Source organism: Malassezia pachydermatis (assembly GCF_001278385.1).
Source record: "Malassezia pachydermatis strain CBS 1879 chromosome Unknown scaffold1, whole genome shotgun sequence".
Taxonomy (NCBI): Eukaryota; Fungi; Basidiomycota; class Malasseziomycetes; order Malasseziales; family Malasseziaceae; genus Malassezia; species Malassezia pachydermatis.
In genome coordinates this window covers 398981-420459 of record NW_017253138.1, presented here as the reverse complement: position 1 = coordinate 420459, position 21479 = coordinate 398981, and the positions used below count along the sequence as shown (strand labels likewise).

General features: G+C 58.8%; 13 protein-coding genes across 13 annotated transcripts; 7 read left to right on the top strand and 6 right to left on the bottom strand.

Annotated features, from left to right (window-relative positions):
* Window positions 1–27: 27 nt before the first annotated feature.
* Malapachy_3137 (seryl-trna synthetase) lies at window positions 28–2160 on the bottom strand (the record flags this gene model as incomplete). Its single annotated transcript, XM_018137615.1, has 1 exon — window positions 28–2160. The coding sequence occupies one exon, from the start codon at window positions 2158–2160 to the stop codon at window positions 28–30; it is 2133 nt and encodes a 710-aa protein (XP_017994173.1).
* A 154-nt stretch (window positions 2161–2314) lies between these two features.
* On the bottom strand, window positions 2315–2884 carry Malapachy_3164 (hypothetical protein; the record flags this gene model as incomplete). The annotated part of the gene is made up of 3 exons (XM_018137642.1): window positions 2315–2666; window positions 2693–2763; window positions 2792–2884. The coding sequence occupies 3 exons, from the start codon at window positions 2882–2884 to the stop codon at window positions 2315–2317; spliced, it is 516 nt and encodes a 171-aa protein (XP_017993978.1).
* A 152-nt stretch (window positions 2885–3036) lies between these two features.
* Malapachy_3148 (hypothetical protein) lies at window positions 3037–5415 on the top strand (the record flags this gene model as incomplete). The annotated part of the gene is made up of 1 exon (XM_018137626.1): window positions 3037–5415. The coding sequence occupies one exon, from the start codon at window positions 3037–3039 to the stop codon at window positions 5413–5415; it is 2379 nt and encodes a 792-aa protein (XP_017993885.1).
* Window positions 5416–5492: 77 nt separating this feature from the next.
* Malapachy_3131 (tpt-domain-containing protein) lies at window positions 5493–6537 on the bottom strand (the record flags this gene model as incomplete). Its single annotated transcript, XM_018137609.1, has 2 exons — window positions 5493–6309; window positions 6344–6537. The coding sequence occupies 2 exons, from the start codon at window positions 6535–6537 to the stop codon at window positions 5493–5495; spliced, it is 1011 nt and encodes a 336-aa protein (XP_017994175.1).
* Window positions 6538–6704: 167 nt separating this feature from the next.
* Window positions 6705–7301, bottom strand: Malapachy_3163 (hypothetical protein; the record flags this gene model as incomplete). Its single annotated transcript, XM_018137641.1, has 2 exons — window positions 6705–6808; window positions 6875–7301. The coding sequence occupies 2 exons, from the start codon at window positions 7299–7301 to the stop codon at window positions 6705–6707; spliced, it is 531 nt and encodes a 176-aa protein (XP_017993979.1).
* Window positions 7302–7444: 143 nt separating this feature from the next.
* On the top strand, window positions 7445–8309 carry Malapachy_3176 (shuttle craft protein; the record flags this gene model as incomplete). Its single annotated transcript, XM_018137654.1, has 2 exons — window positions 7445–8157; window positions 8189–8309. 2 exons carry the CDS (start codon window positions 7445–7447, stop codon window positions 8307–8309), a joined length of 834 nt encoding a protein of 277 aa, XP_017993939.1.
* A 1358-nt stretch (window positions 8310–9667) lies between these two features.
* On the top strand, window positions 9668–10702 carry Malapachy_3175 (hypothetical protein; the record flags this gene model as incomplete). The annotated part of the gene is made up of 1 exon (XM_018137653.1): window positions 9668–10702. The coding sequence occupies one exon, from the start codon at window positions 9668–9670 to the stop codon at window positions 10700–10702; it is 1035 nt and encodes a 344-aa protein (XP_017993938.1).
* An 89-nt stretch (window positions 10703–10791) lies between these two features.
* Malapachy_3129 (mitochondrial carrier) lies at window positions 10792–11757 on the bottom strand (the record flags this gene model as incomplete). The annotated part of the gene is made up of 1 exon (XM_018137607.1): window positions 10792–11757. The coding sequence occupies one exon, from the start codon at window positions 11755–11757 to the stop codon at window positions 10792–10794; it is 966 nt and encodes a 321-aa protein (XP_017994206.1).
* A 279-nt stretch (window positions 11758–12036) lies between these two features.
* On the top strand, window positions 12037–12672 carry Malapachy_3142 (gtp-binding protein ypt1; the record flags this gene model as incomplete). Its single annotated transcript, XM_018137620.1, has 1 exon — window positions 12037–12672. One exon carries the CDS (start codon window positions 12037–12039, stop codon window positions 12670–12672), a length of 636 nt encoding a protein of 211 aa, XP_017993893.1.
* An 85-nt stretch (window positions 12673–12757) lies between these two features.
* On the bottom strand, window positions 12758–17500 carry Malapachy_3151 (sec7 domain-containing protein; the record flags this gene model as incomplete). The annotated part of the gene is made up of 1 exon (XM_018137629.1): window positions 12758–17500. One exon carries the CDS (start codon window positions 17498–17500, stop codon window positions 12758–12760), a length of 4743 nt encoding a protein of 1580 aa, XP_017993835.1.
* A 452-nt stretch (window positions 17501–17952) lies between these two features.
* Window positions 17953–18669, top strand: Malapachy_3166 (translation initiation factor if3; the record flags this gene model as incomplete). The annotated part of the gene is made up of 1 exon (XM_018137644.1): window positions 17953–18669. The coding sequence occupies one exon, from the start codon at window positions 17953–17955 to the stop codon at window positions 18667–18669; it is 717 nt and encodes a 238-aa protein (XP_017993976.1).
* Window positions 18670–18746: 77 nt separating this feature from the next.
* On the top strand, window positions 18747–20036 carry Malapachy_3173 (hypothetical protein; the record flags this gene model as incomplete). The annotated part of the gene is made up of 1 exon (XM_018137651.1): window positions 18747–20036. The coding sequence occupies one exon, from the start codon at window positions 18747–18749 to the stop codon at window positions 20034–20036; it is 1290 nt and encodes a 429-aa protein (XP_017993936.1).
* A 426-nt stretch (window positions 20037–20462) lies between these two features.
* Malapachy_3141 (60s ribosomal protein l2) lies at window positions 20463–21327 on the top strand (the record flags this gene model as incomplete). Its single annotated transcript, XM_018137619.1, has 3 exons — window positions 20463–20472; window positions 20536–20683; window positions 20721–21327. The coding sequence occupies 3 exons, from the start codon at window positions 20463–20465 to the stop codon at window positions 21325–21327; spliced, it is 765 nt and encodes a 254-aa protein (XP_017993890.1).
* Between the last annotated feature and the right edge of the window lie 152 nt (window positions 21328–21479).

Below are 21479 nucleotides of genomic sequence, written 5' to 3'. Positions count from 1 at the left end.
CGATGCGTGCTGTCCACGCGTCGGCGACTATGTGGAGGGGGGGCGGCGCGGGGTCCACCGGCGCCAAAGCGGCATAATGAACATTCGCGCCGTCGCAGGCGCCCATGCTAGGGAGAGGGCAATGCGTACAGGAAGCAGCAATTTGACGGCCACGTACGCGGCTGTAAGACTAGTCAGCCATACGGCCGCAGCGGGCGCGCCTTCTTCGCCGTGCAGGACCGCATCGCATCGTGCGCACATGCGCGTCGCCATACGACGTCCTCGTGCGATCCATTCGTGAAGGACGGCGTCTTCCTTCGGCGCAAACTTGTTCACCATATGATCGATCGCTTCTAGCAGTACATCGCCGCCACCGAGAAGTGCCAGAATCGCCGCAATGACGAACAAGGGCACGATGGCCGTCAGTTCGTGCAGTGCGAGAAAAGCGACCAACAACGGCGCTGGATCAGAGCCTGTGCGAGCGGCCAGCGCGCGAATACGCTGCTTGGCCCGCTCCAACGAGCCGGAAGACCGCTGGGCCGACGTGTGGAAGGATGCCTGTGACTGTGACGGCCGCCGTGCGACATGGCTCGACGTAGCAGCAGTGTGGCGGGCGACGTTCGGCTCGAGCCAGCGGACACGCGCATCCGTCGGGCCGCCCAACCAGAAGGGACGGAGCGAGGCAGGAAGAAGGAGGTGGTCTTTCGATGGGTACGTCTCCAGCAGAGCTACAATCAGCCGTGGGATCGCTGCAGCGGTTGCATTGAGGGTATGAGCATAGTGATTCTGGCCATCCTTTTTGTACTTGATGGCCAAGCGGCGAGCCTGGTAGTCCGTGCAGTTGGAGGCGGAGCAGATTTCGCCCCATGAGCCACGGCCAGGCATCCATGCTTCGATATCGTACTTGCGGTACGCACTCGCGCCTAATTCTTCCGAAGACATGTCCAGAACACGATAGGCTAAGCCTAGGCCTTGCACCATGTCTTCCTGTACACAGCGAAGAGCCTCGAGCATGACGTCGCTCGCGTCAGCCTGTGTCACAGCGAACATTTCGACCTTGGAGAACTGATGAATGCGGTACAAGCCACGAGTATCAGCGCCCCGCGCACCAGCCTCCGCACGGAACGCATGGCCCAGCGCGGTGAGCTTCACAGGCAGCGAATGCGTCGCGATGAAACCGCCTTCGTTCGCCGTTGTCTCTTGGACGGAGTATGTCTGTTTGGCGACCAACGAGGCCAGCGGGATTTCAGCTGTGCCAGCCAGGCACAGCGAGGAAGCCTCGTCTGTGTCGTCCATACGACGAGTATCCACAAAGTAGGTCTGCGCCGCCACTTCATCGCGGGGTCGGAAGCCACATCGCTCTGCCACGTCAGTCTTGATCACGTCTGGCACAGACACCGGCACAAATCCATGCTGAATCGCTTTCGATAGGGCATACTGGCTAATGGCATGCTCCATCATAGACATAGTCCCCATCAAATAAGGCCACGAGGGACCTGTGGTATGGATGCCCGTCGTCATATCAATCGCGCCATCACGACGAGCTTGGGCCACAGCGAGATGGTCATGCGCCGGATTCGCTTGCAGAGCCTCCTTCCACGTCGCCGTCTGCTCAAAGTCTGCGATGGAGCATGGCAACGACAATGTGGGCACACGTGTAGGGTACCACGTAGCATCGCGAGCATCGACCACACGTAGTACCTGCGACACGCTTTCCGGCCCCACAGGCACGTCAGGGTGGACACGGTTAGGCCATGCGCTGCGAATGGCAAGCGAACGTGCGGTCAGATCTGACACAGTCTTGTCCAAGTCACGCAAGGCGGTACGAAGAGTACGAGCTCTCTCGCGCTTCGCCGCGAGATCAGGCGATGACGGTGCGGCCTTGGCCAGGGCAGGTATAGCCTTTCCGACGTCTTTTTGTTCCTTCTCGAGGCTTGCGCGCTCCTTGCGAAGCTCGACAAGGCGTTGCTGCAAGAGGGGCAGCTCAGCGGCCTCGTCCTCTTGGAATTTCATGTGCTTCGCCTGTGCCACACGTCGCGCCTCCTCCACGTCGTCTGTGCGCCAAGCGACGCTAGGCTCAGGCAGGGGCCGATAAAAAGGCGTGGTAGCGGCATGTCGTGCAGGTACGTAGCAAGACGACCGCCAGAGCCTCGAGGCGCTAGGACGAAGAAGCACCCGCATGGCCACGACCAAGCCAGCGAGGGGGAAGGAGAGGAGTGGATGGAGTGTGTGGAGGAAGGGACGGACAGACGGACGGACGAAGGACGACGCCCAAGGAAAGGACGAAGGCAAGGCGAGGCAAGCGGGGTGTACAGGCTATCATAACAAAAAGAGACTATGAAAGGCGGGGGCGTTTAGGGGATGTAGGGGTTTGTTCAGGCAACGAAGCATCCTCGTCGGCTTCAGCGGGCGTAGCATCAGCGCGAGGCCGTTTGGGAGCAGAAGCAGGCGCCGGCAACGTATCGGAGGCAGCCAACGGCATGGATTCAGACACCGCCGACTGATCGTCGTCGTCGTCGTCGTCGTCCGAGTACTCTGTCATGGACGTAGGCAGCCGGCTACGGTGTGACGTCGACTTGGCTTTGCGTACAGGTGTCGAGCAGGAAGCACGCGCATGCGACGGGCCAAACCGCAGCTCGCCCAGCTGAGCCTTGTCCTGCCATTCCGAAATAGCATCGAGAAGATAGCTTCAGTTAGTGTGGCATGAACATACTCGACTTCTTCCTGCAGTGCTTGCTGCTTCGCGATCATTTTGGAGACGGTGTTCTTCAGCTCCGATTGTTGCTGCACGGTTAGGAGCAAAGTGACGTACCTCCATGACTTTGTCGTACTTGGTCCGTGCCTTGGTGAAATGCGCCTTGTAATCGTGTGCCTTGCCATGGACAGTGGTACTCTTGGTCGACATGCCGTCGAGACCCTCGCGGCACAAACGAGCAGAGCGCGGCGCTGCGCGGCGAGGCGAGGCGTGTGAGAACGCTCTCCGCGTTGATATGACGTAAGCAACGCTGTCATTCTTGAGGCATCGTAGCACGCACGCGATGAGGTCGACCTTGCTCCATGATCACGCCACCAAAGGCAGAGACGGAGGCGGAGGCGGAGGACGCGAGAGCCGACGAAGGCGCACCGTCTAGGAGCGCCGAGGAGTGGTCGGCAAACAGGGACGGCAGGCCCACAGCCACGTCACCCCTTGCCGATGTGAAGCCCGCGTACTTTTACCCCATGCCCTCGACGTCGCAGCAGCCTGCGAGGGAAGACGATCTACCGGGCGTGCCTGTGTTTGAGCCTACCATAGAGCAATTCTCTGACTTTTATGCGTTCTGCCAGGCGATCGATACGTGGGGCATGCAAAGTGGCATTGTCAAGATTGTGCCGCCCCAAGCGTGGATCGATGCCTTGCCCACCTTGCTGCCTGCGGCCAAGCACGAGGGAGCGGATCTGCGTGCTATCCGCATCAAGCAGGCCATTACGCAGCATTTCTTATCGGCTGGCCCTGGACGATGGAAACAGACCAATGTGACGCGATCCAAGCCCTTGGACGCGAAGCAGTGGGCCGACATTTGCAAGGACGCACAGCATCGCGGGCCCGCCATGTCCCGCATCCAGCGTCAAGTGGCAACGAGTCGTGCGGCAGAGCAGGCGCATGCTCACAGCCGGTTGTACCGTACGACGAAGACCGAGGCGCCAGAGGTGTCCACGGATACACCACGTAAGCTCACACGCAGTGGCGGCCAAGGCTTAGCGAGGCCGGTCAGCCATCCACGCAAGCGCCGTGGGCCGCCTGTGACCAAGGACGAAGACTGGGCGCAGTTTGATTATCGTGCGAGCTGGCTGGACGAAGCGTTGACCGACGCCGAAAAGGCGGCGGGCGTGCCTATGTCGCCGGCCGCGTGGGACACCGAGACGTGCCGTGCCATTGAGGCAGAGTATTGGCGCACGCTCAACTTGGGTGCCCCGCCCATGTATGGCGCAGATCAGCAGGGTACGCTCTTTGATGCGCGCACGACGCAGTGGAATGTCGGCACGCTCGATAGCTTGCTGTCACGGACGTTTGACTGTGCGCTGCCAGGCGTCACGACGCCGTACCTGTACTTTGGCATGTGGCGCGCGTCGTTTGCGTGGCATGTGGAAGATATGGACCTGTACTCGATCAACTACATACACTTTGGGGCGCCCAAGCAGTGGTACGCCATTCGCCAAGCCGATCGAAAACGCTTTGAGTCGGTGATGGCCGCGTCGTTCCCGACAGATGCACGCAAGTGCTCGCACTTTCTGCGGCACAAGTCGTTCCTGGTCTCGCCGTCGTTCTTGCAAAGCCAAGGCATCACGCCGTTGCGGCTGGTGCAGCATGCGAATGAGTTTGTGATTACGTATCCGTATGGCTACCATGCGGGCTTCAATTTGGGCTTCAATTGTGCGGAAAGCGTCAACTTTGCGCTTCCCACATGGATCGATATTGGGCGGCAGGCCGACTACTGCCGATGCTCCCTCGCGCAGGAAAGCGTGCACATTGATATGGAGGCTTGGTGGCCCACGCAGCCGACGGCGCAGGCTCCAGCGCTGCCGCCGCGTACCTCGCCGACAGAACGCAGACCGCCTTCGATACCCCCGCCTTCAGCGCTGTACCCGTGTGTATTCTGCCCCCGCACGACCAGCGATGCGCTAGTCCCGTTGCCTGAGGCAGTAGGGACGCAGCTTGCTCACGCAGCCGCCTCGAAAAAGTCCCTCGAGGCCAGCGCGCAGCCATGGCACGCGCATCAACTCTGTGCGTGTTTCCTACCGGAATGCTGGGTCGAGCACGCAGGCACGTTGTCATCCATGGTGCAGGGGGCAGAGACGATCGATCGCGCGCGGTGGGCCCTCAAGTGCCAAGTGTGCGGCCCAGCGTCGAAGACGGCGCGGCATGGCTGCAAGATCCAGTGCACCAAAGGCAAGTGTCCGCGGGCGGTGCATGTGAGTTGTGCGTTGGACGAAGAGAGTGGCTGGTTCATTGATCTTTGCGCTACGGACGTGGCCGACCGGCTGGAAGGCGTAGCCACCGCCTCGTCGACCGCTGACGAGCGCCTGGTCGTCCTATGCCGTGCGCACAATCCGCTCCGCCTGGAAGCGGAGGCGGCCAAGCGCGAGGCGGCATGGGCAGAGAAGATTTGTGCGCTACCGTGCCCTGGCCCTATCCACATCAAGACGCAGGGCGCGGTCTGGACAACGACGCTGCGGTCCATCGACACCGCCACCAAGGAGGTGGTCATCGACGCCGCGCGGAGCGATTACACGACGCCGCCGCTTCGTGTGCCGTGGTCGCGTGTATGCATGCAAGACGCGGCGGTGCGCGCGATCGAGCACGAGTACGAGCGGACACATCAGCCCATCACGAAAAAGCGGCGTGTTCACTGTGCCGTGGATGTACCAGCGGCCGAGCCCGAACAGGCAGCTACGTAGGGCAGTGTGCGCACAACGCCTAGTAGATCGAAACGAATGACATGACGCTATGTACGTAGATAGGATGCCTGTGGGTCTTAGCCCTTGTGCGTCTTGAAGAGCACAAGACCACCGAGCGCAATACCATACCCGACAAACTGGAGACCCGTAACGGTGCTGCCCAGCAGCCACATGGAGCCAAGAATGAGGAGAATGTCCTTCAGCACACCGGCCAAGGTAAGTGTGAGGGAGGACGCGGCGCCGATGAGGAACACGGACGCGATATTCAGACCAAAGGCCACGCCGGCATTGCTCAGCAGAACCAACGGACCAAGACTCGCAAGCGCACGGAAAGGCGCCAGACCCTCGCTGAACGGCAGCACCACCATGTTGAAGGCCGCGCACACGGGCGAGAAGTAGTACAGACTCACAAGCGGGTCCATTTTCAGGCCTTGCAGAAGCACTTGCACCATCACAAGACGCGTACTCTCGAACGCAATGGCCAGCACCTGGTATACAAAGCCTGTCATGTTGAACTCCAGCTCACCATACGAGGCCATCGCCACACCGAACGAAATCATCATGACAATCGCGGTGAGCGTCGTCGACATCTGCTTCAGACCAAACGAGAACGAAATGATGAGCACGGCGACCGGCGTGAACGCCTTGAGCATCTGGATGAACGGCACACTCAGGTGCAGGTATGCAATGTTGCTAAGAATCAGACTCGCAGAGAACAGGGCACCAATAGGCAAAATGTTGCGGTACCACCGCTCCATCGTCATCTCAACATTCGACAGACCCTTGAGCATCGTAGTGTAGCGCGCCAGCAAACGCGTGCCGACCGCGGCAAAGGCCATATGGAAGGTAGTCAGGAACACAGGGTACGGGAAATTGAGATTCACCAGAAGGTATCTGACGTTAGCGACGTGTGTACGCTTCCACATACTTGTTGTATACAATGACACCGCTGCTGAAAGCGATCCAAATAGCAATGATCACCGATGGATGCAGCATGCGCTTGTTCGCCGCACGCTGCTGCACAGCCGGCTGCGGAAGTCCTGCATCATCCTTAGAGACATTGTCAGCATGCGCCTTTTCTGGCGGCGGTGCCGAGGCACTCGAAGAGGCAGGTTGCGACATGGTGCGACTATGAAACGTACAAAATAGAAATGCGACGCGCGCGAACGCGGCATGGGATGGCTTGGGAAGGCATCAGGGCGGGAGTTCGCACGTGACACCAATCGAAAACGGTCTTCTCGTAATCCGGAACCAATCAACAACCGAGGCCCTTGCAAACGCGGAAGAACCTACGATCGAGCGCGTGAAGAGAGAGTGGTAGACACCGCGTTGAGCGCGCGACGCAGATGCCGTTGCAGATCGGTCCAGGGTGCATAATAAATAGATGCGGTGCCTACGAGTACGTAAGCCACGTCTGGGCAGGGCGTTAGAGTCCTCCTCGTGGAGGGAGAAGACGTACCTGAATGAATGGGCAGCGCAGGGAGACGGTCCTCTTGCAAAAGCGCTTGCAGCGCAGCTAGCAGACGCGTACGACATCGATTGCGCACGACAGCATGCTTATGCACACGCTTCTTGCCGATCATGACGGCAACATGACATTGCGGCGTGTGCACCGTCGACGGATTCATGTACGCAGCATAGCGACGTAGATGCCGTGGCTCATGAGTAGACGATGTCGGGGGGTATGGGAGCCATGTCGGACCTAGCATAGGGGGCATGCGTGTCGTAGACGACGTAGGGGTGGGAGGCGAGCGTAATGGGTACATATTTAAGTTGAAGTACGTGCAGCGGTACTGCGCAAGAGGGGGTCGGTGCATCATCACCATCGAAGAAGGCGGCTGAAAGGCCGCCGGGGCTAGGCGAACCAGTCGTACCGGGTTCGTCATGCCAGGCCGTGCCTAGAAGTCATCCAGAGACGTGGGCGTTGATGAGAAGACACGCACGGTTGTCTGACGTAAGAAATTAAGGCCCTTTTTTTCTCTCGTGCGCATGTCGTGTGCATGTCGTTCTTCGTCCTATGACGTCGACCATGGACACATCTGCAGTGGCGGCGGCCCCCTCGTCGTCCAACGGCCCATCACGGGAGGAACGACGACGGAGGCCACGACGACGTGGTCAGGCTCCCAAACGGAACGACGCAGCCCCCACCTCGTCCATCTCCGCAACAGCGCCTGTCTTTGTCCCTTCGTCGTCCCAGACCAAAGCGACACCAGAGAATGCGACGCCAGCCAAGGGACCAAGCACTACCAACAAGAAAAAGACAAAAAAGCAGCCTGCTAAGTCTGACAAACACGATAAACCTACCCAGGCAGCCACGGCATCGTCGCCGCATGTCAACAAGACGAGCGTGCCCCCCAAAAGTCGCCGAGCTACAAAAGGTCGCGGATTCGGCGCAAAACTGTCGGATCCCACTGTGTCTCAGACGAGTGTATCGTCGCATGCTCTCACAACTACCACGATACCCGACTACTCGGACCTACGCACGCGCCTTATATCCGAGCTGTCCAACGATGAGTACGATTGTATTATTTGCTACAATACGGTGATGCGCAAGCAGCCTGTATGGTCGTGCAGTCGATGTCATGCTGTATTGCATTTGTCCTGTGTACGTACGTGGGCTGAAAAGAGTGTTGCCCAGATGGAGGAAAAGAATCGTATGCACGAAGACCCTGAGATCCGGAATGCACGCGGACACTGGCGATGCCCTGGCTGCCAACATGTTCGTGAGGCCATCCCACGGACGTATACATGCTGGTGTGGCCGTGTCAAGCAGCCCAAACCTCACTCCATCCCTCATTCGTGTGGCGGCCAATGCCGGCGTGGATGTACATGGCACGGTTGTGCAGCCACAGTCTGTCATCCCGGCCCATGCCCGCCCTGTGCAGCGACTGTGATGATCGCTTGCTTCTGTGGCAAGGACATGCACAAATCCATGCGATGCTCACAACTTCGTGATGTGCTTGACCCCTCGTTGCTTGATGCGCCTCTAGATACCCTGGCGACCAAGGGGGTTGTGTCGTGTGGACAAGTCTGTGGCAAGCCACTCGCTTGTGGTCTGCATACTTGCACGCAGTCGTGTCATGCTGGTGCTTGTGAGCCATGCTCTATTTCGTTGCCCGAAGCACCGTGCCACTGTGGACGGCATACACGCGCTATGGTGTGCGGGAATAGGTCAGCGGAGGCCTACGGTCTCGCTTCGGCGTGGTCGTGTGGGGAGCCCTGCGATGCGCCTTTTGCATGTGGCTTTCACCACTGTACCAAGCCATGCCATGTACGTACAGGTGTGGCGCCCTGCCCCTTTGACCCTGCCCACGTGAAGACGTGTCCATGTGGTCGTATGCGTGTGACGGACCGAGCTGACTGCCGTGCCCCGATCCCGACATGCGGTGCGCGATGCAGCAAGGTCTTGCAATGTGGCCATACCTGCACATCGACATGCCATCTAGGCGCATGCCCCCCTTGTACCGAGCCAGTGGTGCAAGTGTGCCGCTGCGGCACCTCCAAGCGGCACGTGCCTTGTGATGAGGCAGCGACACCGTTTGAATGCGACGTGGTGTGCAAAGCTTCGCGCCACTGTGGCAAGCACCAATGTGGTCGGCGGTGCTGCCCCTTGGCGTACATGGCAGCGCTAGGCAAGAAGGCCTTGCCGGCAGACACGTCTGAGTTGGATCCGATGCAGTTCCATGCCTGTCCGTTGCCCTGTAATAAATTGCTGTCATGTGGCCGTCACCACTGCGAGCGCTCGTGCCACCGTGGACCCTGTGCGCCTTGCCTTCGTTCCTCCTTTACGGAAGTGGCGTGCCCGTGCGGCCGCACGGTCCTCGAGCCGCCTGTGCCATGCGGCACACAAGTCATCTGCTCCTACCCATGTGCCCGCCCACCGCCGCCTTGTGGTCACCCCAAAGTGCCTCATGCATGTCATCCGTTGGACGTGCCATGCCCGCCTTGTGTGTACCTTACCAACAAGGTATGTGTGTGTGGCCGCACGACTCTCTCTGCTGTGCCATGCAGCCGTCAAAGTCCTCGCTGTGGCGTGCCGTGCGAGCAGACACTGGCCTGTGGCCAACATACGTGCACAGGCACGTGCCATGCCCCCGGCGAGTGTCCTCCGTGTACCCAGCCGTGTGGACGGCCGCGTGAAGTGTGTGGTCATCCTTGCGAAAAGCCATGTCATGCCCCTGCACCCTGTGACGAGACAGAGCCGTGCCATGCCGTCGTTCACCGACGATGTGCTTGTGGCCACCGTGAAAAAATGGAAGTGTGTGGCGCTTCGATGGGCACGGACTCCAAACGCTCCGCGACCGAGCCGCTGGCGTGCACGCCCGCCTGCAAAATAGCCCAGCGCAATGCCCGCTTCGCGAGCGCGCTAGGTCTTGACTCGAAGCTCACACAAGCCACCTCAGCTTCTGTGACCTATGCGCCATCCCTGGTACAGTATGTGGGCGAAGATACTCGCGGAGCCAAGGCCGTGCAAGATGTGCTGAATGATTTTGTACAGTCGCCGCGCGCTGCTGCGCAACTTCGGGCGATGCTCACCTCGTACAGTTTACGCCGTGGTTGTGAACCTGTGCGTGTCCATGGCGCGCTCCTTACGTTTGCCGAGCAGTTGGCCACTGCCTACCAACTGGACGTGGAAAAATGCACGCCCGAAGGTCTGCAGCGGATCGGTCCTACGCCTCCGAATGGCCGCGATGCCGATATACGTGTGCGACGTACACGTACTACTCGTCTTCCTGCGGTCTTACTCACCGACTATGTGTTGACGGCCCCTACGCGTGCGTCTGTACCTCCCTCGACCGCGCCCAAACCTGCGGCTTCGACAGCTGCCATGCCGCGGGCGAATGCGCTCGTGTTGGAGATGCTGCCCGCTTCGTTGCGAGACGAGCCAGCGGTCCTGCAAACGGCGCTTGCACCGTGCTTGCAAAATGGCCGTCGGTCTTGGCACATTCAGCCCTCATCGGCATGGGTCCTGCTTACGCAGATCCAGTTGGAGCCGTTGAGTCTGGCAGCCATTGCCAGCCGTCCGATCCCATCGGGTACGGAGCGATTCTTGCCGATGGAGCGCCGCTTGGTCTGGCTAGCGCAGGATGTGCAAGCGGCGTTGATGGCCGCCGGGGCCTCTACAACCACGGTCCGGCTGGGCCATGTCGAGGCTGGCCAACTCACGTCTATGTGGCATGACGGCCGCTGGTCCACGCCTCGTCCGCCACCCACTCCTACGAACATGCCTACCAACTCCAACGATCACGATTTGGCTACGACAACCTCATCAGCTCTGCATCTTTAGCATTTTTTTTGGCATATATAGGACATGCTATAGATGACTCGCCCTCCATATGTGCCGAGGACCATGCGCATATGCAATGCGCGCTTTTCTTAGGCCTGCACCAGCAGAGCCTTGGTAATGTTGTAGATGCGCTCCTTCGAAGCAAAAAGAATGGCCGCTGTGAGGATCGACTGCAGCAGCTTGGACGAGATACCGCGGTAGAGACCACCGAAGCCTTCTTCCTGAACGACATCGGTCATGGCCGTCCACACGTTGACCTTCTTCTGGCTGTACGCATTGTCGTTGGACAGCGCCTGCTGACGCGACTTGATCACGATCTGAGGGTACGTGATGCTGGTCGCAATCAGCTTGCTCAGCGCGCCAAGCCAGAAGAAGTCAATGTCACGCAGCAGCGGCTGGTCGGTCACCTTACCGCCACGAGCCGCGAGACGGCTCTTGAGCACCCAGTTCTTGATCTGCTCGAACACCGTGTACTGCAGCACCGGGTTGGTGACCAGTACCAGCGCTGGGCCGATACCCTTCCACAGCGCCTTCACGCCATCCTTCTCCACAATGCTGCGAAGCGTCTCAAGGAAGGAAAGGCGCTTGACGACCTTCTTGGTGCCTATCGTCGAGTCTTCGTCCTTTTGCGTCACACGCACAGTTTGGCGCGTGTTGACGACCCAGATGGGGTTGCTGATCAGCGCTGTAGCCGTACCAGCGATCAGACCTGCGACAATGCTTTCGAGCGTCGTCAGGGTACCGAGCTTACCAGACGTGCTGCGCGCCAAGCGCTTCGAGGTCACGATAAAGTCACGAGCTGCCTCGAAGAAGAAGTAGTACACAAAGTTCGCAACACCAATACCGATGAGCGAGGAGCTGAGACCATCGTACAGGCCACGCACACCTTCCTTCGCAATCACCGTCGTGACGGCCTTCAAGAGCGACTCACCAGGGTTCTTCGAGCGGTCGACCGCCGCGCGAGTAGAGATACCCATAAGCGGGTAGGTCAGCGTCATCGAGACGAGACCACCGGCACCGCCGGCACATGCGTGGACAAACGATTCGCTAACCATGACAGCAATGAAAGGAGAGAAGGAACTGAAGTAAACTCGATTCGCTGCGGGTCAACTCCCCCGCGCACACACACCGGGGCTGCTGACACGGGGCTAAGCGGGGTAATATCGCCGATGGATCGGCAAGGTATGAATACGTAAGACTGACTCAACCAACTTCCTCCACCCAAGGGAGGATGTATTTCACATAATTCCACGACATACAGGTGGGGCCACGCAGCGCGTGGGCGCTGTCGCCGTGGCGGCGGCCCTGGTGGATCTCGCTTTTTGTCTACGAGGATGACGGGATTGTCGCCAGACTACGATTACTTGTTCAAGCTCTTACTGATTGGTGACTCGGGTGTCGGTAAGTCGTGCTTGCTGCTTCGTTTCGCCGACGATACCTACACGGAGTCGTATATCTCGACGATCGGTGTGGATTTCAAGATCCGTACCATTGAGCTTGAGGGCAAGACTGTGAAGCTGCAGATCTGGGATACCGCCGGTCAGGAGCGCTTCCGCACCATCACCTCGTCGTACTACCGCGGCGCTCACGGCATTATTGTCGTGTACGATGTCACGGACGAGGCGACGTTCAACAACGTCAAGCAGTGGCTCCAGGAGATTGAGCGTTACGCCTGCGAGGGTGTGAACAAGCTCTTGGTCGGCAACAAGGCCGATCTGACCAGCAGCAAGGTGGTTGACTTTGAGACGGCGAAGAAGTTTGCTGACGAGCTCGGCATTCCCTTCCTTGAGACGAGTGCGAAGGATGCGACGAACGTCGAGCAGGCGTTCTTGACGATGGCCAAGCAGATCAAGGACAAGATGGGCACGTCGGCGATGCAGGGCAACGCTGCGAACGGTGCCGGAAAGTCCTCGCTTAAGGTCGGCCAGGGCCAGAGCGTCCAAGCACCAGGCCAGGGTGGCTGCTGCTAGAGACTGAAACTGTCATGCTAATACATAGTTTCCAACATTTTGCTCTTGGTTGTATACAGTATCTATGAGGCATAGTACGCCAACATCAGGTGGTCGTCTCGGCGGGGACCGTCACGTTCTCTGCAAGCATGGGGCGCAAGTGCGGTCGAACGGCATCGAGCGTACGCCACGTCTCGACCCACAACGCCCGGTGCAGCGTGCCCGGCGGCCCTTCCTTGAGGTGACCCGAGGCATGCATGACCAAAATCATGTTTTTTAGCTGCTCGTCCAGCGCTTCTTGGTGCGGAAGTGCGTTAGTGTGCAGGAGTTTTGCTGTCGTGGTCACGATGCTCTTCCACAAACGCAATACGCGCGTAGCAGGTGCAGCGTCCAGATCGTTCGGGACGCCTTCCATGAGCGCTCCCACGTCGCGGACCCAGGCCTTGCAGATGAGCAGGCACACCAGCGATCGGCTTTCTGCAAGCGATGTGCCAGGCGGTCCAGGCGTCGCTGCGTCAGCTTGGGCATTGGCTGAGGCATCCGCTTTGGCCGTTTCCGGTGACAAGAGACTCTCCAGCAACGGTAGCAGAATGTTGCCGTACATCGCATCCAAATGCACACTCATCTTGGCTGGGCCGGTCGCCATCTCCGGCGCCAACACGACACTCGGCAAATACTGAACGGCCGCTGCCCGCGTCGCGCGATGAACACTAACACAGGGCTGGGCCAATGCCGCAATGAGCGGCAGCCAATACTCGGGCCATGATGCAGGCGGATCAGGCGAGGCTGCTTGCAAGCTTGGAATCAAAGCGCGTGTTTGAGCCAGGGCGGCGAGGGCTTGTGCACTATGTGCATGCACGGCGGCGATCCAGTCACTTCGCTCGCGTTTCTCGGTGAGCGTGCGACGTGGCGCACCTTCCTCGCCTAGCCACAGCGCGCGATCGGCTTCGGAGATGATCGAGCGAACCAACTCCATGAGCGGAGCGAACGTCACGGGTGTTGCATGCGGCAGCCATAGCATGGCCAGCTGCAGTGCCGCCCGCGCCGTCTCCGCTCGGCGTACACGCGCTAGTGTCGTGAGCAGGTGCAGGATTGTGCGCCCCTCATCGTTCGCATCCATCGACCACGCTGACGTCGAGGCCAACATGGCGAGGCCATCAAGGAACGGTGCAGCGACGGTGGGATGAAGGGCGCTGGGTACACGGCGCAACGCATGCAGCACTTGTTCCAGGGCTGCCTGCATCGAGGCGCCGTGTTGCGCTTGCAGATGCACAAGACGCATTGCGCCGGCCACAGCACGCTCGACTTCCAGGGGAGGTAGGCGCGTAGCGCTTTCAATGCGCGTGGTATGTGCTTTCAGAGCTTCGTCCCCGTACCGCGCCAGCAAACTCGGCTGCTTCCATAAAGTCTCAACCCACTGGTCCAGCCAAAAGAGCGGCGTAGGAGAGTAGCTAGGCGACGCACGTTCCATGGCCTCTGTTAGGCGGTGCTGGACGGCATCAAGGTAGGCATGCAGTGCCTCTTCACCCATCGCACTGCGCTGCGCCGTCCAGTTCTCCAGCTGACACGACGCAAGGCAATCCAAGGTGCATAGCGTGCTCTCGCGATCGTTTGACGACACGTCCCGCACGTCCGAGGCCGTACCGGACGGCGACAAAAAGTAGCTGGACAAGGTCGAGAAAAGTCCGCCACCACTGCTCTGTGCCGCGCCTGCGGCAGTGGCGCTTCCCATACCTGCACTCTTGCCTTCGAGGGGAATCGGGACACGAGCGCCATACGCCTGCATGGACGCTGTGGACGAGGGCAAGAGGCCATAGCACAGCAAACTCTCCACGCACGTAAGCAGCTGGGGCCAGCACGTACGCAGCGCCTCGCCATGGCTATGCGCCATCGTGAACACGACGACGGCCGCTAGCTGCTGTTTAAACTGCTGGCCGAACGACGTGGACAGCGAAGACACTGTGATCTCCATCTGGTCGTGTCGTACCGTCGTCAGCGGCGTACGATCACGTGCAAGGGCCTCGTCCAAGAGACCAGTGTACTTGGCGAGGTGCTCGACCAGGAAATCAAGCACGGCAGGTACCTCGAACGCCAGCGCGAGGACGGCACACTGACGGTACCCGGCAATCACACGCTGGAGCACATGCTCGTCCTGGAGGAGCGAGAAGGCGTGCACAATGCTCGCGACAAACGGTTGCCAGCTGTGGCGGAACAAATCACGATCCCACGCTGCGCCTGTGGTGGCGACCAGCTGATTGCCTGCCCGAGCGCGACGGAGCAGCTCTTTCCATGTATAGTCAAACCCAAGCTGCCCTGCATGCTCTTCCGGCATGACAATCTCACGACGGCGGATCCCATCGTAAATCCCGGCGAGGTACTCGGGGTCAAAGTCCTGGCCATCGTTCACGCCACGCAAGTTGCGTTGGTAGTCTGCAATTGTCATACGCCGCGTCACTTGGGGGTTGTGCAGGTCGGTATTGAGCATAATAATGCTGTACGCTAGCACGTACACGGCATCTTCACTGCGAATACCCGCAGGTTTGGTCATAAAGTATTTGTGCGCAAACGTCTCGGTGATCCGTGCAATTTGTTGCGCCTCGCCAGGGAGACGGAACGCCTCACAAAGCGCTCGCATCGCTTCCGCCACGTCGCATTCGGAAAAGTCGAACAAATCGAGGAAGGCTGTAAGGACAGCTCGATTTTCGGCGCGCGACAAGTAATCACCCAGCAAACGCTTATCGACCAACGCCGAGTCTTTAAGGAAGCGCGCCAGCGTCTTTGCACGCTCCGGCTCCCTGGCCGCTAAAACATGCTCGCGCTCCAAAAACGCAATGCCGTCTTTGGGCTTGTGGTTGAAGGCTGCAGCGCCATCGGCCAAGAGTCGTTTCCGTTGGCGCTGTGTACGCATGGCTTCCACATCCGGGGTGGTTGTGATCGAGGGCTGTGCCTGCCACCGCGCTGTCATACGTGCGACAAAGCACAGGACCGCGTCCAGGGCTACAAGCTGCATGCCTGACATGGTCGTGCGTGGCGCCGCATGTACGCCCGCGGCAGGCTGCGCGAAGATCGCACGCGCCAAGAACCGAGTAAGCTCATCGTAGACATCCGAGCAGTCCAAGTCGCAATCATAGTTGCGCCAAAGCGAGACAAACACATCCGCCTCGCCCTCCATACTGCTTAGATGGCTGCTGAGCGCCTCAATAAACAGTTCGCGCATTTCCCCTGTCGCCGCCGAGTGGAAGGATGTCAAGGGCGGCGGCGGCGCCGCGCGAGTCGGATCGTCCGACCATGGCGCATCGGCCCACGGCAGGCTGGGACGCAGTTGCTGCAGGAGGAACTGGAGCCAGAGTTCTTGTTGCCGTTTCAGATGTGTGTGCAGACGATCGAAGAGGAGCGTAATCACACGCAAACTGCCGGCCACAATGCCAGGCTGTTCGGCATTGGCCAATTGGAAGAGGTAGCGGCATGCCGAGTCTTCCAAGAGCGCTCGCAGCGTGGGAAAACGTGCCAATGAGGCACAGTGTGTATCCAGGACGCCATTCAAGAGTGACAGGCCGAGAATACGCATCGTCATCGTATGACGTACACTGCCGGGATCCAACAGGGAGATCACGACACGCAGCACTTCACGCACAGCCGGCAAAGAAAAGGGCGGCTGTGTCGCCTCCATTGTGGGCAGCGTCTCGTCCATCGAGCCGAGACGGTGAGCCATTGGTCGCGGTGGTGCGGCCGTCGGCGGTGTCTCTTTGGTTGTCGGCGGCGTGGCTGTAACGGCTGGGGCCATCGGCATTTCGGCTGGCTCTTCGACCACCGGCGCTGTCTCAGCCTCCGCCTCGGTCTTCTCCTCCTCCTCTTCGTTGTTCTCTTGCTCTTCCGGCGTCTCTACACTCCCGGCTGCAGGAATTTGCTGGCTCTTGGGGTCGGGCATCGCCATACGTAGACGTCGATCGTCCTCGGCATCCGCGCCCACGGGCTCCGCCGTGAGTGTTGCAAGCTCGGGCTCTTGTGCACGCTGGCCACTGGCAGCGTACGCCTCATCAATCTCCAAAGGCATGGTATCCAGACGCGCAAAAATCACACGCATCATACGTAGCATTTTTTGCTCCGCCGTCCGACGCAAGGCCGTACTCAGACGAGTCTGGCAGCACATGCTTAGACATGTCTCCATCAACTCACATACGCCTTCATCACCCAGTAGATCGACCAGAGGCGTCCCTTGTGAGCCGTCGTCGTTCGTGGCGTGGCCACACACGAGCGCAAACATCACATCGAGAATCGAGAGCAGCACCACCTCATCACGTCCCGCTTCTGAGGGCTCGAAACGGCAGTGACTAGCCGCATGCGCCATTTCCTGGACAGCACGGTCCAAGTCGGGCGACGAGGTACGACACAAGCCATGCTCCAAGAACGATGTGAGTGCTTCTAACGCGACCTGCGTTACAGCGCCCGAGGTTCGTGCGCTTAGAATCACGCTAATAAAGTGGCTTAGCAACGACGTAAGAGGAATTCGTGACACATCGTCGACCATCCGCAACTGTGCACGCAGTACCGTAAAGCCGCCCAACAGGCCGACACTGGCAGGCTCATTGCCACTTTCCTCGATCGGTGCCGATGCTTTGGATACATCTGCACTGGCTAGCACATACGCTGCGCGCGTGAGGCTGAGCGCCGAAGTGCTTGTCGTCGCTGAACTGAGATGCGACGTGCTGGACGCTTGGGACCAGCGTGGACTAGTCCGCATCGCGGACGTCACAATATTGATATGGCGCACGACCAGGTGCAGAAGCGACGCATTGGCACGCGCGTGCGCGTGCACGACGTCGTTCGCCCCCTCTGGAGCGCCTGGCATCGCGTCCTTACCCAACTGAGAGCCGTGCAGGCGAAGGATGTGGACGTCGTTCGGGCTACGAACGCCTCCAGACGGCGCGGTGTGTTGGTGTGGAATTATGCATTGTGGAGGAAGGCGGCCTACGCGCGCCACTGCCAGCTAGGTAGCGAGCTGGCCAGCGAGCGAACCCCGCCTCTTCGATTACGGTCGACGGCGATCCATGGCAACGGGGCCAGACGTGCCTACATCGCTCGATTCTGTACGGGTTGCCAATCAGCAACGTTTCTCGCGTGACTTGGAATTTTTATCCGCGCTCAGCAACCCCTTCTACCTGCATCAACTATCGCAGCAAGGCTATTTCGACGACCCTGCGTTCCTTCGTTACCTTGATTATCTCAATTACTTTCGGGCACCGCGCTACGTTAAGTACCTCACATACCCCCAGGCACTATACTTTTTAGATCTCTTACAACATGAATCGTTCCGCAAAGCTGTGGCAGATACTGCGTGGCCCCATGATACGGCCGCTCGGCAAATCGCCCATTGGGCTACCTGGCGACGTACAGCGGACGTTCCATTCAGCAGCCCGCCGCCTAGCGGAGGCCACACAGAACCAGAGGCGTGACGAAGACATTCGCGCGCCATTGATCCGGCTTGTTGACCCACAAAGCGGTCAACTGCAAGGTCCCTTCAAACCTTTGGATATCCTAGCGAAGATCGATCGGAAAGAGTTTATGCTTCTTCAAGTCACCGAGGGCCCTAAATCCGTGGAGAAGCGCCAGGAATGGTCGATGAATGAGCTTCCTATCTGCCGCTTGGTCAGCAAGCGCGAATCATACAAGCGCGAACGCGAGAAGAAAAAAACAGCCGCACCCTCGGCCCCCAAAATGTTCCAGCTAACATGGAATGTCACGGGCAATGATCTGTCTCACAAGGTCGCCAAGGCACGTCGTGATCTGGAACGTGGTCATGTGGTGCGTGTCGTGGTGGTATCGAAGAAGGGCACAGCGCGTGTCATCCCAGGTAGCTTGGAAGAAGAACGTCGGTTGGCCATGGTTGATCAGCTTCAAGCGGATCTATGTGCACCCTCATCGGAAGGCGGGGGCAACATTGCTCGTATGCGTTCCGAGCCCTTATGGAAGAACCGACGTGTGATTGCGGAATTGACACTCGACCCCATAACGAAATAGACTAGAGCTACCCACCCAATTTTGCCTTGGCCCTACCGCTTCGTCTGCCTCCACACTGCCTCTACGACGCTCGCTCTATGACTGGCGCATCATCGTCGCATGTCCAAGAGCTCTATGACAAGTATGGCTTTCTTCTGTTGACAGGTCTTCCGCGAGGCTCGTATCTCACATTGGATGCGCATGCCTTCCGTATCGATACCTCGTTTCAAGGCTTTAAAATGATCCCCCCTGGCTTGCATGCATTAGCGTGGCAGGCTGCAGCAAAGGCAGACGACGATCACATGGAGCCCATGGCCGCGGAAGGCATTCGCTCTATTCTATTCGTCTATATACATGAGAATCAGGTCTTAGCACGGACGTACAATGCCTCGTCAGATGCATGGACTCTTTTACCAGGCACCACGCCGCAGGCTGAGATCATTGTGGGGCGCGAGCATCTGCAAGCCATGGATAAACAGCTTGCTGCCTATCCTATGACCGCTCGAGACTCATGGACTACTCTCACAAAGCACTTAGCCCAACATCCAGCCATTCTCCAACGTATATTTGGTCTACAGTCGTCAGACGCTACGTGTGATTCCTTCACACCTGTCACCATACAAGAGAGCTCTGTACCACTACGCCATGCCTCTAAAGAATCCACCCTCTTGGATCAGGCATCTACCATTACACATTCTCTTCATTGCACACCCTTCGTCCTCGCACGTAGCTGGCCGCCTTCCGCGCAAGGCGTGGAGCGAACGACATGGAGTATGGACAAATCCTGGCTATTGCAAGACGTCCTGCATCGTGCTGCCGAGCCAGGTATATCTCCTACCTATACCCCTCTCCTTTGCGAGGTCGAGCTATGCTTCATCCTGTTCCTCTACGCTAACAATGCAGCTGCGCTCGAGCATTGGCTTTCTCTTCTGACCCTGTTCGCTTGTTCTGCCTCTATGCTTGGTGCGCCTGGACCACACAGTATGCATCCGTGTGAATGGGACCATACCACGACCATGCCATCCCCTTCCGCGCCAGCCTTAGAAGCCCATATCGCTTGGATGCATACCCTTACGACACAGTTCGAAGCACTTCCGTCTTCGATCTGGACGGAAGAATTAGCCACGTCCGAAGCCCGCGTTCTCCGCGATTTGGCTCAACTACGTGCGAACATTGCGCGAAGTCTCGGTGCATGGGCTGTCTCTCATCCTCCAGCTACCCCGTCGTCCACCCATGAACGTCTTGTCCAAGCGTGGCGGGCGCTTAGCACAACAGCTCGGACCCGCTTTGGATGGACGCTGGATCAGTCTGTTGACGAGGAAATCGAGGCAGACGAATGGGAAGAAGGGGACAATGCACCTGTCATTGTAGATACTGAGATACTATAAAATCCTCTGTAGGCGGTTAGCTCGTCTGTCCACACGAGGGAGGCAGGACGCCGACGGAAGACCTAGATAGCGAAGCTCAGCATTGCAGAATTTAACGAGTCCTTCATGTACTGTCGGAAAATGCTGATAGTAATGTGATAGGTGGTTCATCCGGGCTTCGATATCGTGGGCCTCCTCCATACTGGCCTCCTCCGAGCATGTACGTACCTGGATTGCCGTGCGCGACACACGACGCGCAGCGCTTGCGCGTTTGTCAGCCACGGCTGCTCTCCAGGCCCTCAGGTTCCCTCCACGCGATCAGACGATGTGTTCGGCCGAATGTAAAACTACATGAAATCACGTGTGTTGAGCCCAGTTTCGGTGCGCGCGTACGAGAAGAGGCAAACCGCCTGCCTGGCTTGCTCTCCACCACTTCGAGTCAAGACAATGGGACGCGGTATGTATCGATGACAAGCGAAGGCGAAGCATCGAGTAGGACGGACGTACTAACATCCTCTAGTGATTCGTGCTCAACGTAAGAGCGGTGGCATTTTCACCGCCCACACGCGGCTGAACAAGGCCCCGGCTAAGCTGCGCCCGTACGACTTTGCTGAGCGCAACGGTTACATCCGTGGTCTCGTGAAGGAGATCATCCACGACGCTGGCCGGTATGTACTGATTGTGTGAATGACGCTGACATGACAGTGGTGCTCCTCTCGCCCGCGTTACTTTCCGTGACCCTTACCGCTACAAGCTGCGCACCGAGACGTTCATTGCTGCTGAGGGTATGCACACTGGTCAGTTTGTGTACTGCGGTAAGAAGGCCGTGCTCAACGTTGGTAACGTTCTGCCGCTCGCTTCGCTGCCTGAGGGTACCATTGTGTGCAACGTCGAGGAGAAGGTCGGTGACCGTGGTGCGCTCGCCCGTACCTCGGGTAACTACGCCACTGTTATTGGCCACGATGCTGACGGTGTGACCTCGCGTATCCGTCTTCCGTCGGGTGCCAAGAAGACCGTGTCGAGCGATGCTCGTGCTACCGTCGGTATTGTTGCCGGTGGTGGTCGTATTGACAAGCCGATGCTCAAGGCCGGTCGTGCCTACCACAAGTACCGCGTCAAGCGCAACAGCTGGCCTCGCACTCGTGGTGTGGCTATGAACCCCGTCGACCACCCGCACGGTGGTGGTAACCACCAGCACATTGGTCACTCGTCGACCGTCAAGCGTGGCTCCGTGCCCGGTCAGAAGGTGGGTCTCATTGCTGCCCGCCGCACTGGTCTCCACCGTGGTACCGTCAAGGTCCGCGACGCTTAAGCTGTCGTCATGCTTGTATTCCTTGCTTGGGTGGCATAAAATGGAAGGATCCAGTAGACGCTTCCCCATCGGCAACTCGATGGGCCGTCGTGATGTACTTAACGGTCCTTTAGTTGCATACTCAGGACAAAAATTCATGCGTTTCCGCACCG